Raw genomic sequence first — 14,691 nt, forward strand, 5'->3', positions numbered from 1 at the left:
CCTGGATCCTCGGTCGATCCTTAACCACTGAGCCACACCCGGCTGGGCTATGTTTAGATTCTTTAATATCCTCTTTATGATCTTAACAAATTTCATGGGGTTAGGTTTTAGATACCAAGATTATAAAACTCTTCATTTCTGTGCTCTTGATTTGTTGAATGAATAAGTAAATAGATGCTAGAAGTTGAAGACCTTGGATGTAGTTCTTCCTGCTCCCCCATGCATGATCACTGAATAAATATCAATATCAAATTATCAATAAATTATTATATTTTTTATATGTCTGTATTGATTTCAGAGAGAGGAAGGGAGAGGGAGAGATAGAGACATCAATAATGAGAGCCATTGATTTTGGCTGTCTTCCTCACACCCCCTAGTGGGGATCGAGCCCGCAACCCGAGCATAATGTCTTGACCTGGAATTGAACCACAATCTTCTGGATCATAGATTGATGCTCAACCTCTGAGCCACACCGGCCAGGCAATAAATTATTTTTTTAATCTCAATACTTAAAGGAACATAGCTTGCTGAGAGGAATTTTATATTTCATGGTGGAATAAGACCTAAAAAAACAATGATGGGCTGGAACTTAAGACCATATAAAGAGCACCATCACGATGCTTTATTTTGAATGCAGTGTGGCATCTACATGTAGGTATCATGTTTGGCAGTTTAATGAGAAGAGGAAAGCCAGGACATGCAATGATGACATCCATATGGTTTCGCTTCTGGCTGAGTTTCAGAGATGACACCTTTCTCTTGGCTGTCTGAGCATTTCTGGCAAAGATCAATTGCTGACAGTGGTCATAAGATGTACAGCTTTACTCTTGAACATTTTTAAGTCAGTATGTTGTAGTGTAATCTGTAGATTTTGTTTTTTCTGGTTTTTATCCTTATGTGGTTTTGAATGCTTTAAAACTATGACTTCTCAAATGATAATTTAAAAACTTACTTGCTAACAACATTCACTTAAAATTTATCTTTAACAAATAGTATATTAAGTTATATTAAGTTTTCCAGTAGAAAAATCTTTTTAAAGCTGTTCATTTTCTCACTGGGGATAAATATAGCAAGGACCAAGGCATAATTTCTTGTCACACCCCTGCTATTCCTGGTTAACAGGTGAGAACACCAGTGATGAATTCTGAAGCGAAAGTGCTGGTGCCTGGGCTGCCTGGTCATCGTGCAGCCATCAAGCCCGCTCCTCCACAAACTGAAGAAGTAGAGAGCAAGAGAAAATTAGGGGAAAAGGAGGTAATACAGTCACTGACCATCTTTGAGTTTGAAATTTAAGAATACTTGGGATTTTAAACTTCAGAGACTTCCTTAGATTCTGCGGTTATCCTCTCTCATCCCCAGCCACCCGTGTAGGTTCTGAAATTCTAGATTGTGACCTTTGTAAGACTTACCCACAAAGTAAATAAGTGGCTTACATACAAAGCCACTGTTAATGGAGAAGATAGCACTCTTACTAAAGAGACTGCTGTTTTTGCCATTTGTTAGGTTCGCTGGATACATAATTGAAAGGATCAAGCCAGGACTTGCTGTGATGATTTTCATTGGGTTTCGCATGTTGCTGAGTTCCAGTGATGCCTCTTCTCTTGGCTGTCTGAGCACTCCTGGCTGCTTTAGTGCTAGTTGGTCTTTAAAAGTGATCGTTAATATAACTTCTTAAAGGGCTGATAAACTTCATTTTCTCTCAACCCTTCAAACCCTTCTGTGGTTACTGTACTTGTCTATGTAGAACCCTCTTTTCCTCTTCCGTCCACATATATCCCTGTTGTCTAGCATTTTAACTGTTCTACTGTTAATTGGAGAAAGATTATGATGTTTCCTTACCTAATTTTAAATGTCTTACTTTGTTGAGTGGGGGTTTGAGGATAACATTACTGTTCATAAAAACTTTCTCAATAACATGATGTCTATATTTAAAAATAATATGCCAGCAACTTTCTTGATCTTGGCCTAGATCCAACCCTTTCAGTTCCTCCTGCCTTTTTAATGTTTTTCATAAGATAACCCAAACAGGAGGCTTTACCAAAGCATCTCTTTTTGCTTTGGTAGTCATAGAACATTATATTTATGTAGTTAGATTTGGTTTTATAAGGGGTCAGTTCTGTACAATTAAGTTTTTGTATAGCATATTTCATCATGCTTGTTTACACTTAAATTCTAGGTATTTATTAAGGAAACTTAGTTATAGTATATTACAGAAAATAAATCACCATCTGGAACTGACTGATAAAGAGAAAAATAGGAAGACACTTCAAATATTGTTTGGAAACAACTGTCCTCCTTTTTTAATAGTACTTATTTCCTTTTGCAGATCTGAGGTTGATGGCAAGGGATAGTTATGGAAGGGGGGAAGCTTTTGTGTAAATGGGTCTTTTGTTTTTTAGTAATCAGATGCCAGATCCTTGCCTGTTTTGAATCTTCATATAGAGGGATTTTTATGAACTACTTTTTAAAATCATGGCTTCTTGGGCAGTTGTTTTTGCACTAGACTCTGAAAACTTCAATTATAGATACTACACTTACCTCCAACATTGGCTTTATGACAATGAGATTCTTTTGGAATGAGAAAGAGCAGACTTGTGTTTTTCAGGGTTGAGGTGTGAATCAGGCAGTGCCTTTTGTCTCCTGAGACATAAGCAAAAGTAATTTGAGCAAACTACTTTAGGCCTTGTCTGGTGTCACGGTAACTTAACCAGTCCTCTCTCTGCTGCAGGCTAGCATTGAGGAGCGCCTGGGAGCGCTGAACATAGACTCAAGGAAAGAAAAGGAGGACCTGCAGACAAACAGCTTTCCAGTGCTTCTGGCCCAGGGTCTAGAAAGCAATGATTTGGAAATGCTAAATGTAAGTATTACAGCAGTTTTTAAACAGATTAAGATGGTTAAGTTTTCTTAGAAATGATTGACATAGTACATTCACAGAGTGAGTAGTCATGTAGCCATTTTGAATTTAATATTTTGTGAGTTTAATCAAATATATATAATTTGGTGGCATTATACAGACAGTCACTAACCTACAAAGGGATTGTATTAAATTATTTTGAACCTGGAATGCATTTTCTCATAGAAATATTGTTCAGAATTGTTACTAGGTTTTTAGGCTTTAGTTCACAAAAGCCTTATAGACGTAGTGTACCCGAATTATAATACTCAGCATTCTAGATCACAATTTATATTTTTTTCTGTAGGAAAATGCGTTCCTGAGTTTTTACTCTGGATTCCAGAAACTTATTTCCCCCTGGCCGTGAGGGGGCGGTGAGGTGGAACCTTGGCAATGGGTAGGAGGTTTGGGGAAAAATTCAAGAGGGTTGGGGGTTATATTATGAAGTATTTAGAGGTAAAAGTACTAGAAACTTTATATAAAGGGAGGCATTTCTGTGTTTGTAAGTTGGTGACTGCTTGTATGAAGTTACTTAATTGGGTCTTCTTAAATCCCAGAATTTGATACCAGTCTGTAGAGAAAAGTGTAAAAGTTTGGATTTAAGCACTGCCTGATTAGCTTAAAGCAATTTACATTTGCTAAATGCATTTATTCTTAGTGACTCAGCATTATTACAGTGCCACTCAGTATAGATGTGACTTTAATATGTAACCTATAAAGTTTCTTTTTGATTTATATTTTGATTTAAATGGGAATATCTTATATTTGTGTCTAAGGTGATTTTGCAAATTGAAAGGGGAAACCAGCATGTCTAAAAAATTAAAATTACTTTGAAAATAGTTTGTGAGTATGTATATTTTAGAAGGTTGATTATAGTTTAGTGTAGTATGCACAGGTAGTTTTCAGCAAAGATACTAAGTTGAGTCAGTGGAGAAAGTAAGTCTTTGAAACTAGTGCTGAACTTCTAAATATTCACATGGAAAAATGACATCTTAGCTTTTACCTCACACCTGACACAAAACAGGTCGTAGATACAAATGTAAAACCAAAACCTACAAAGTCATCACAAAACAGATCATAGATATAAATGTAAAACCAAAACCTACAAAACTTCTAGAGGAAAACAGCAGAAAAATCTTTGCAAACCTTGAATGGAGAAAGGCTTCTTAGATGCATTATAAAAAACGTGAAATGCTGAAGGAAAAATTGGTCAGTTGGACTTCATGAAAATTAAATACTTGCTCATGAAATGACACTGTTAAGAGAATGAAAAGGCAAGCCATAGGCTGGGGAAAAATGCAACTCAAATGTCTGACTGAATTTATATCCAGACTATATAAAGAACTTTTAACTTCATGAGGCTCAACTCAAATAAAAAACGGCTGGTAAAAGTGTGAACAGCTCCTTCACAAAAGAATTCATAAGGCTAATAAGTACATGTAAAGCTGTTATACATCATTAATCATCACAGATGCAAATTAAAATCACATTGAGATAACACTACATAGCCATTACAGATTGATCACATTTAAAAGACAGTGCCATCTATAGTGGAGCATGTGGGACAGCTGGAACTTGTATCTTGCTGGTGGAAATGTAATGTGGCACAACTACTTTGGAAAACAGTTCGGCAGTTTCTTAAAAGTTAAGGATACATCTACCATAAGACCCAGCAATTCTACTAGGTATTTACCAAGAGACTAAAAAAATATTTGTTCATACAAAGACTTGTTTTTGAACGGTCAAAGCAACTTTATTTGTAATAGCCAAAAACTAGGAAGAACCCATGTCCCTCAACATATGAATGGATAAACAAATTGCTTATTTAGCAATGTAGGAAATATATTATTGATACATCAACATGGATGAATTGCAAACTTAGGCCATGAGAAAGAAACGAGGCATAAAAATGTACATATTATATTGTATGATTTCATTTATATAATAATTCTAGAAAATACCAACCAATATATAGTTCAGTGGTTGTCTGGGGGTGTGGCTGGAAGGAAGTATAGAAGTTAAGGGGCCCAAGAAGACTTGAGGGCGATAGAATGTTAACATTAGTGTTTGTTTCATGTGTAAATGTTTATGTCAAAGTGATCAAATAGTACACTTTAAGTGTGCACTGTTTATTACATATCAGGTATAATGCAGTAAGATTGTGAAAGAAGAAACCCATTGTCAGTATTATCTTCTTGGTAGTGGCTGTGGTTTTTAGGGTTGTTTCTTTAAATATATTCCCGGCAGAAATTAATGCTAACTTTTGTATTCTTTTTACAATTTTGCTTGGTTTAGGATAACTTATTTTTATTTATTTTTTTGAAGGTTTTAAAAATTGAATTCATTGGGATCTCATTCATTAATAAAACCATAAGGTTTCAAGTGTACAAATCTACACCACATCATCTGCATACTGCATTGTGCTTGCTTATTTTAAATTTGAAAAATTTGTTATCATAGAGCCTCTGTCTTGAGTGGGCATAAGAATTTTCTGAGAGCCTGTTAAACATTCTTCTGCCCTGCAATTTGGAATAACTTCTAAATAGCTAGGCCACAGATACTCTTACTGCCTGACAGTTGTGGTTTACACCACTTATCTTGGTGTAATTATTCATAGTAATCCTTTCATTCTCAGAAGTGTCCCAGTTTGGACAACAAATTATATGATTACTTTACATTTAGAGCATAAAAGTTTAGAGTTTGTAGAGATGAAACCTGTTTATTGAAGTAAATGTACTTTTCTGATAGCCATAAGATATAACATTCTTAATTCAGCCTCTCCTACCTTTATTTGCTGAAATTCAGTTCGTAGTTTATTGCTTGGTTTTTAAAATTATTTTACTGACAGTTTTTTTCTGTAGTGTTCTTAGCTTCTGAGTATGCTTATATTTCTTTTATTTTCTTACAGAAAGTACTTCAAACTAGGAATTTAAACCTAATAAAGAGGACTGTGTTAAGGATGCCCCTGCATGCTGTTATTCCATTGTTGCAAGAGGTAACTGAGTACCCTGTTCATTTCAAGGTTCTAATACTAGTAGTTTAAGATGTAAATCCATCATTTAGAGAAATGGATTTGCCATATGCAAGCAAGCAGGATAGTCACAGTGGGTGATAGATAATAGATCTACTCAAACAGTATTTGCCTAATGACTTTGTCTTGTGTATTTTTTATTGAGATATAAATCACACCCCATAAACTTCATCCTTTAAAAATACACAGTTCACTGTTTTTAGTGTATTCACAGGTTGTACTATTGTCACAACAAAAAGAAATCCTGTGCCCATTGGTTGCCCCCATTCTCCCTTACCCCCCGTTTCCGGCTACCTGCAACCTATTTTCTGTCCCTACACATTGGACTGTTGTGGACATTCATTTGGATAAATCTTAGCCTAAGTTTTTATCAGGTCATTATTCTTATTGTTGGAGCATATTTCCAGATTCTGTTGTATTGGTTCAACATTTAGGAATTAGACAGTTTAAGAGTCATCATCTCCTTCATGCTCATTATGTTCCTTTGCTTTTGTGCATGTGTGTATCATGGGAATTGATGGCCAATGGCTGTCTCCGAAGTGCTGTTGTTGCTTATACTGTTTTTCTCCCCCTCAGCTTACAAAGAGATTACAAGGACATCCTAATAGGTAAGATGTTTAAATGACTTAAGTTGCTTTGCTTTTATAAATACTTTAAAGGTTACTATTAAAAACAGCAATGCCCGACAGCATGAGATTGCATAGGAGGTAGCCCCAGGTTCTGACTAATAAAACTCTTCAGTTGTCAGATATTGCTGTCCCCACGTTTTAAGTTGAAAGATTCTTTATTCTTAATATTTCATTATAGTTTTTTTCTTTCTTTTAGAAAACTCTGTAGGTTTTTTAGTTTTATTATCAGGTCATTTAATGAATTAGTCTTATTTAATGATTTGGTGTAAAATAGCCATTTGTAGAACTTGCCTAACCTCTGGTAGCTGCTAAGACACTGTAAGGCAATATGTTATAAAAGACTAAATTTGTGGGTCTTTTTTGTTAATAATTAGATGACTAGATATTTAAACGGGTGATATTTCAGAGATCCTAAGCTTTACTATAGTATTATGAGTGTCTACAATATGCAGTTTTTCTTCTCTAAGTTATTTCCTGATAGGTTTCACAAAGGAAAGCTAAAGAATTCCTCAGGCCTGGCTTACACATTCTTGGTGTGTATCTGTTTATAATGTTGGTGCAGGGATCCTTTGCTGTTTGTACCTGACGATAAGTAGATGGTGGGCTCAAATACTGTGAACATAAAATGCAAAGTCAGTTGAGCCCAGGTTAGTGCCCTGATAGCAGTTAATTACGAAGGAAAAGCTTGAGTTTTATTCTTACATTATTTTAGAGGAAGGGAATTTTGTTCTGCATTGCAGTCCATCTTACTTCCTCCACCCTCCCCAAGAGATCAGTATATTACACAGATCTGAAATACTCAGTGAAATGTAAGGACTGTCAAATTCTCTGGTTTATTCACTGTAGTTGTCGTCTCAGAACACAGTTTGTAGATCTTCACTTTGCCTGAGTTTTTCTAATTTTATGGCTAGTTGTATTTAATTTTGAACTTGTGTACGTTAGTTTACTTGTTTTTTCCCCGTTTCTTTTCAGTGCTGTTTTAATGGTTCAGTGGCTAAAATGTGTGTTAACAGTCCACGCATCATACTTGTCCACAGTAAGTCTTTTTGGCTACAGTTGCTGAATAGTTTGGCTTTGGTAAGGGTTATAAACTGATGGCTTAACAAAACCACCCTCTATCTGTCCTTCAGCCATCAGCTGCTGCTTCTAGAGATTTTTGTTTTTCCCCAGGTACAGTGTCATAATGTCACCCTGTTTCCTTTTATAAATTGGTCTTTTCCCCCGGACTTAAAAATGACATGTTTATGGAGAACTTGGAGAAAGTTATATATTGACCTATTAGCCTTCAGGTGGTTTTATATCCGTAACCTGTTCACGCAAAATCATCTTTACATTGTCTGTGTCTTTCCCTTCTCTCTTAAACACTTAGTAGATTTCAGAAGTTTTGTATATGTGCTAACATGTCTGCCCTACCTTGTCCCGGGAGGGTAAAAGGTAGCTTGTGGTTATACTGGGGCTGCCCTCAGCTCTTGGTTGTGCACATGGAAGGGAGGGAACATAGTATCTTACTGCAGCACCAGTAAAAATGTTAAATGTCACAGTATGAGCTGGGTTCTTTGCCACACCATTAAATGAGTTACATATTAAGGTAGAAGAATTTTTCTTTTATTGTCATACATGTATTTGGCACTTTACAATAGTTTTTTTTAAAAAGGGTGTAGTGGATAGTTTAAGTAAATTTTCAGTTGCTCTTTATAGCCCTTCCTTTCTTAACACAGCTTCACCCAGCTCCTGCCTCGTCGCTACCCTGGTTCTTTCACTCTCCCGCCCTCATGTGTTTGAAAGGGAAAAACTATTGGATAAGCTGCTTTGCAGTCAGCAGTTTGTTCTTTGTATGTCCATGGAGAACTCTGCCAGGATGTTAGAATGGGGAAAGAGACCAGAAACAGTAAGGAATGATATTAGGTTTCCCTGCTTGCAGAAATCTTGGGGGATGAATTGGGGGTGGAGATGAGTCGAGTGGCCGAGTAGCATGGTGATGGGCTGGAAGGATCACTGGAAGCATCAGGTCTTAGGATTCTGGCTGGCAAACAGGACAGCACTCATTTGGGGATCTAAGCGACTTGTTTAGAAGTGAAAAGAGCCCAAGGAGGCCTAGTAGTAGAATCCCTTCTGGAATCAACTCCTAAGGGAAAACTATTGGAGTAGTTGCGTAACATTCAAAGTCATACAAAGCAGGCAAAAGAAGTTTGGTCTAGGAGGGACCATCAACCCACAACAATTCTCTCTCCTCAGAAAATGGTGCTTTTCCTCGCACTTTTCCTTTATTTCTACTGTTATAATCAGGCACCTTTAAGTACCTTTTCTAAGCCAAGGACCATCTAGGCATGGGGGCTTTGGTAATGTACAAGACACTGATCCTCTCTTCCTGGAGCTTATAATCTGAATGGGGACAAAGGAAAAGGAGATGATGGTAATTGAAATGCCATTATATTGAGCTGCATTTTCATTTTTGTGTGTATGTATATATGTTTAAAATTTAACATTTGAATGAAATACTTTTACTTACACTAAAGTATCAGATAGGGCAAGTAAGGCTAATTAAGGGCAAGGAGTGGGTCCCTTTTTCTGTAGCTCTGGAGGGACAAAAGAAATGACTGCTTTCATTTCTTAAGCATGATTCAGAGGGTTAATTAACAGTGTGTTTGAAATACTATCAGATCAGCTTTGTACTCTTGTCACTTTGTCCTGGTGGTCTCTGGAAGTTGTGAAGTTCCCTCCAGCTCGCTGGGGGCCTTATGGTTGAGATAGATAATGTGACATTATCAGAGAGTAGGTTTTTCAGAGGGAAGTACCCTTTAGCCCTGAGAGAGGTGGTGGGGGTATTTTTTTTTTTTTTTTAATATATCTTTATTGATTTTAGAGAGAGCAAAGGAGAGGGAGAGAGAGAGCTAGAAACATCAATGATGAGAGAGTCATTGATCGGCCGCCTCCTGCACGCCCCCCGACTGGGGATCGAGCCTGCAACCTGGGCATGTGCCCTGACTGGGAATCAAACCACCGTCTCCTGGATCCTAGGACGAAGCTCAGCTGCTGAGCCACGCCTGGCTGGGCGGTGGGGGGTATTTTTAATTTAGTGTCTCCTTTATATTGACCGTCTCTGAAATAGTGTTTTGAGAAAAAAGAAGCTTCACCCTGCATGTTTTCCTACCTTGCAGTTTCTCCTCCTGATCTTACATCGTTATTTTTTAAACTGTGTTATATTTTGCTGTTAGTACATTGAAAGCCTCCGAAAGTTTGAGATGTTGCTACACTATTATCATAAGCAGCCACCGCCACTGGAAATGCAAGCAGATGGCTCGTGGTGCAGTGGCTAAATACTCAGGCACATCTGAGCATGATTTGTATGTTAACTATATTATGTCATCATAGTATCAAATGATTTTTTTTTTCTTTAGTTGCCTGACCTGGTACCCCAGCTGGGGACACTATACCAGTTAATGGAAAGCAGAGTAAAAACTTTTCAGAAACTCTCCCACCTTCATGGAAAGCTTATCCTTCTAATCACACAAGTGAGTAAATTAAGGTGTTTTGTGCTAAGACTTTTGGATGTGATGGGAATGGAGCAAGGAATAAGGATCATTTACCTGGACATTGAAAGCTCCCTATTTCAGTAAGAAGTTGGCAAATCAGGACCCAGTCTTGAACTTGGAAATGTTATGTATTTGACAGTGAGTAAACTCAGTTGTGCCTATTTCAACTTTTACTCAAAGGTTCTCATTATATTTCAGTTGTTAATATAGTTAGGATGATTGTGGTACTATGAACAAAAAGTTACAGGGTATTTATATTTAAATAGTTAAAACATTTTGTCACAGAAAGAAATTCTGATCACCTTTTTTAAAGAATTTTCAACGTTTACAGAGTCATTCTTTCCTTATTGTATTTGATAAATTGTTTTTTGCCCTGTATTTGATTTATGTTGTATTGAGGGCGTCCAGTTATGGTCGTTGAGGGTGAGTTTACTGTTGGAAAAGGTTGGGTTGTGATAGTTGAGATAAACTTATACTTTACTTCATAAAGGCATTTTATTATCTTTCAGGTTACAGCTTCAGAGAAAACAAAGGGAATGACTTGTCCTGAACAGAAGGCAAAACTGGTATATGAAGAAGGTAAAGCTTGTGGGTGTAGGGCAGAGTCTGCAATTGGAGCATTTAATTTTTCACATTGACTCAGTTCTGTTATCTTATTTTGTAAAAAATACCAATGTGAATGAGATCGCACCTTCTCTAAGAAAATGGGCAAGCCTGTGGTGAAAATAGACAAAATATGATTAGGTTAGAAAAGGCACAGATATAACAGTGACAAAAAAAGACATTAGGTATGGAAGAGATTTAAATAGAAGAATACTGAATGAACTTTATGCCAGTACATTTAAAAACCTGATGATATAGGTAATTTGTTAGGAAACATCAATGGCCAAAATTACAAAGATAATAGAAACTTTGAATAAGCCACAAAGATAATAGAAACTTTGAATAAGCCAATAGCTTTAAAATTGATTTAATCAAAACTTTCCCCTCATAAGATAACAGATACAGAGGTTTTGTGCATGAAATTTCTCAATCTTTCAGGGAATACGTTTTTTCCATTTAGGCATTTTATGAGTCCAAACCAGACAAGGATAGTAAACATTTTAGACCGTCCTTAAATATCCTAAGTAACAAATTGACTATATAAATGCTTAGTAGTAATTAAGTCATTACCAAGTAGAATTTATTTAAAGATTATAAGGTGATTTAGCATCAAGAAATCTGTTAATGTAGTTACCATATTAATAGATTAACAGGGAACACTGTATATTAATAGAATGAATTTAATAAAATTGAATGTATCGCAGTGTTTGATAATGTAAGCAACCTAGGAATTTAAGGGAATTTCCTTACTCGACATCAAAGTTTAGAAGCATTTTCAGAAAGACAGTAACAAGACCCTAGTGTACCTTTATTGCTCTGGATGCCCTGCCTCCTACTGTATGAAAGAACAAATTCTAGAGCATCGAACATGGTAATTATTATCCTCTCCATAGAGAATGTGCAGTCACACTTACTAATGAGATTCATAAATAATCAAGTTTACTGGATACCAAGATCAGAAAGAAATAAAAGGAATTGGTAGCATTATGTGCAAGTAATGTATGTCTGCTAATGGATGTCCCAGTCAGAAAATATATCAGGGAAATGCATCAGATCTCATTCATAGCAATAAAAAAACTGTGAAGTACCTAGAAATACATTTAAAAAGTGAAACAAAACCTTTGTACATTATAAGCATAACTGAAGGGCATAAAAACATGGCTGTACGTACGCAGGACTTATAATTTAAAGTTTGTACCTTTTGACCTTCACCCCTCCCCTCCCCCGGCAATCACCAGTCTGTTTTCTATATCTTTCTATATCTGAGTTCAGTTATTTTAGATTTTACACGTGAGATCATACAGTATTTATCATTTTCTCTCTGACTTATTTCACTTTGCTTAGTTCCCTCAAAGCCCATCCATGTTGTCACAAATGGCACGATTTCGTTTATTTTTTTATTGCTATTCAATTATATGTATGTGCCATATTTTCGTATTCTTTTGTTATGGACACTTAGGTTGTTTGCTGTTGTAAATATGCAGTGAACAATGGGTGTAAATATCTCTTCTAGATCCTGATTTTGTTTCCTTTAGTCTATGCTCAGAATTAGAATTGGTGGATCATAGGTAGTTCTGTTTTTTATTTCTTGAGGAGCCTCTGTACTGTTTTCCTGGTGGCTGCACCAGTTTACATTTCCATCCACAACATACAAGGTTCCATTTTTTTTCCCACATCCTTGGGTTTATTTTTTTAAGATGGCGTTTTGTTAGCGTTGTGGTACTTCACCCTGCTCAGTGGAGTCTTGATGGAATTCTGTAATGTGCATGTGCTTTTATGCACATAAGAATATTAATGTTACTACTTAAGTGGGTTGTAGTTGAATGTAATATTTCTGAAAGTAAATCTCGGTGTCTGATTCTGTTTAGTTTCAGGGCTTTGCCCTCTGCTTTGATCACAGAATTAACGCTGCGTTTTCCTTCCCTTGCAGAGTCTTCTGAAGAGGAGTCTGACGATGAGCTGGATAAAGATTCCGATGTGAGTAATGTGCTGGCTGGTACCTAGGTCTGCTCTGGGCTGTCCTCGGTAAGACGGGCCTTCATGCGTGCTTTCCTGCTTCCCGTTCCCAGGACAACTGGGATGAGGAGGAGGAGAGCGAGAAGGAGCAGGGCGTCGACGACGAGAGCGCGGAGGACTCAGAGGACAGAGACGAGGGGACCGGCGAGGACAGAGACGAGGGGACCGGCGAGGACAGAGACGCGGCCAGTGAGAAGGAATTAAATGGAGATTCCGACTTAGATCCGGAAAGTGAAAGCGAGGAGGAGTGAGGACAAGTAGCTGTGGGGCTGTAGAAGCTCCGCTCGCCTGCGCAGTGCTGCCGAGCTCCGGTGGTTGTCTGACGGGATGCCAAGGACCATTGCACACTTCCCAGCTCCTCGCGGTGGTGCCTGTGCCACCTTGCTGTCCTGAGCAGGACCGAACTGTGTAAATAAGAGTGTTTCATGCAGATGTTAATAAACTTTACACAGTAAATAGACACATTTTCTGCAATGTACTGACATCAGTGTCCAATATACAGTATATTTTTATAATATAATAATGTCCCTGTATGACTTGGTTGTACTAAGAATTGGCATCAGTGAGGACAGACACTTCCCAGATAGGGGTTCAAGAACTGGACTTTTTTGAAGGAGTCAGCTCTTATCTCAGGTTGGTATCTTTCATCAAATCCACACGAAGCAGCACGAGCGAAAAACTTTTAATTTGGTACATTTTCATAAACTATGGAGGGGTAACAGAACGGGTAAAAATGATCGTGATTAAAAAATGAAATCTCCAGTGTCCCTTACTTGTCTGTTAACTGTGGAAATCTGATGTGAGTCAGGTTGGACATTTGGAGGGCTTCCCTAAAACAACCACTTATTTTTTAAGCTGTCATGTGAAATTTTTTTTAAAAACACAAATTATGGTAATTAAAAAATTCAAGAGTTAGCCATATTAAGGATTTTTCTTGACTGCGAGTTGCCTGTGAAGAATCATTAGTATATAGATTTAGAAGTGCTCATACCTGCAGCTTTCAAAAAATTCAGTTATAGCTGCTTTTGAAGAGGCTTTCATTTTTATTTAAATTACTAATGGGTCAAAGAACAATTGTTTATTTTTTCTCTTTGGTTTTAGATATTAATGATAACCTTGTTGGAGTTTTTTCCCAAAGAAAATATTTTTATAATTCAGTAATTTAATGTTTTCCTTCCTTTTCATTACCCACTCTTGGCAGTGTTAGGGTATCTGTTTACCTTTAAAATAATAAATCTGACTCGAGATTTTTTATGTATGTATAAATAAGTATTTTGGTGTGCAACAAAAGCCTTTTCAAATGATCATTAATTTTTTTTTTTTTAAAGAACAAGCCAGTATTTGTTTAGCGCTCTCTAGGGAACAGGCAGATGGATGCTCACCTCTGAGGAGGGCTGGGGACTTGGTTTTCCCTCACCTGTGAATACGTAAAAGAAAACCATTCTCTCTGAGGGACTTGAGCCATCGGTGGCAGAACAGATTTCTGTGCTCAACCAATAGAGCTGGGGCTACAGGAGCATATTGGGAAAGGAAGTTTGCGCCAGCTACTGTTATAATGTACAGTTATATTTGTCTATAAATGGAGCTGTTTATGGGAATTTAATACCATTCTCTTTGTAAAGTGAATAAATTTCATCTTTATCCATTTCTTGTCTTGTGGTGTATGTAGAGAAATGACCACACGTTTGGACGTGTGGCGTGAAGGTTTTAAAGCAGACTCTCCACCAGCATCATTAGGTAGATGCTTCCAGTGCGTGTTGGGTAACCCACGTTTGTCATGAAGGGGAAGAACCAGGAACTCTGCTGTGACTGACGCAGTCCTCCTTGGCTGGGTCTGGCTGCCACAGGCCGACCGTGGCCTTACCAGGATGCATGTGTTCTTGTAGTTCCTGCTTTGTGGTCTGTGAGTCAGATTTCCCTGCACCTGACTACCCGAAGAAGGAAAGAACAACTGAGCAGTAATTGCTTACTATTTTTTGGTTTAGA

The 14,691-nt window shown here is 37.3% G+C and overlaps 1 protein-coding gene and 2 non-coding genes across 4 annotated transcripts in view; all 3 read left to right on the forward strand.

Moving 5' to 3' along the window:
* The window catches only part of WDR43 (WD repeat domain 43), a 35,229-nt gene extending 20,879 nt beyond the window's left edge, over window positions 1-14,350 (forward strand). For both annotated transcript variants that reach the window (XM_087823438.1, XM_087823439.1), the window contains exons 10-18: window positions 1,123-1,254; window positions 2,729-2,857; window positions 5,802-5,888; window positions 6,501-6,532; window positions 7,526-7,589; window positions 9,952-10,065; window positions 10,596-10,665; window positions 12,620-12,666; window positions 12,759-14,350. In XM_087823438.1, coding sequence (XP_087679564.1) covers window positions 1,123-1,254; window positions 2,729-2,857; window positions 5,802-5,888; window positions 6,501-6,532; window positions 7,526-7,589; window positions 9,952-10,065; window positions 10,596-10,665; window positions 12,620-12,666; window positions 12,759-12,956 — 873 coding nt within the window. In that variant the 3' untranslated portion in view covers window positions 12,957-14,350. The remainder of the gene's footprint in view (window positions 1-1,122; window positions 1,255-2,728; window positions 2,858-5,801; window positions 5,889-6,500; window positions 6,533-7,525; window positions 7,590-9,951; window positions 10,066-10,595; window positions 10,666-12,619; window positions 12,667-12,758) is intronic.
* Window positions 698-775, forward strand: LOC148091607 (small nucleolar RNA SNORD53/SNORD92). The gene has a single exon (XR_015715618.1). It is a non-coding gene; the product is annotated as a small nucleolar RNA SNORD53/SNORD92 (small nucleolar RNA).
* On the forward strand, window positions 1,542-1,617 carry LOC148091608 (small nucleolar RNA SNORD53/SNORD92). Its single transcript, XR_015715619.1, has one exon. It is a non-coding gene; the product is annotated as a small nucleolar RNA SNORD53/SNORD92 (small nucleolar RNA).
* Window positions 14,351-14,691: the final 341 nt, after the last annotated feature.

The sequence above is a fragment of the Miniopterus natalensis genome, chromosome 13, assembly GCF_054644295.1.
Source record: "Miniopterus natalensis isolate mMinNat1 chromosome 13, mMinNat1.hap1, whole genome shotgun sequence".
NCBI classification, from domain to species: Eukaryota; Metazoa; Chordata; class Mammalia; order Chiroptera; family Miniopteridae; genus Miniopterus; species Miniopterus natalensis.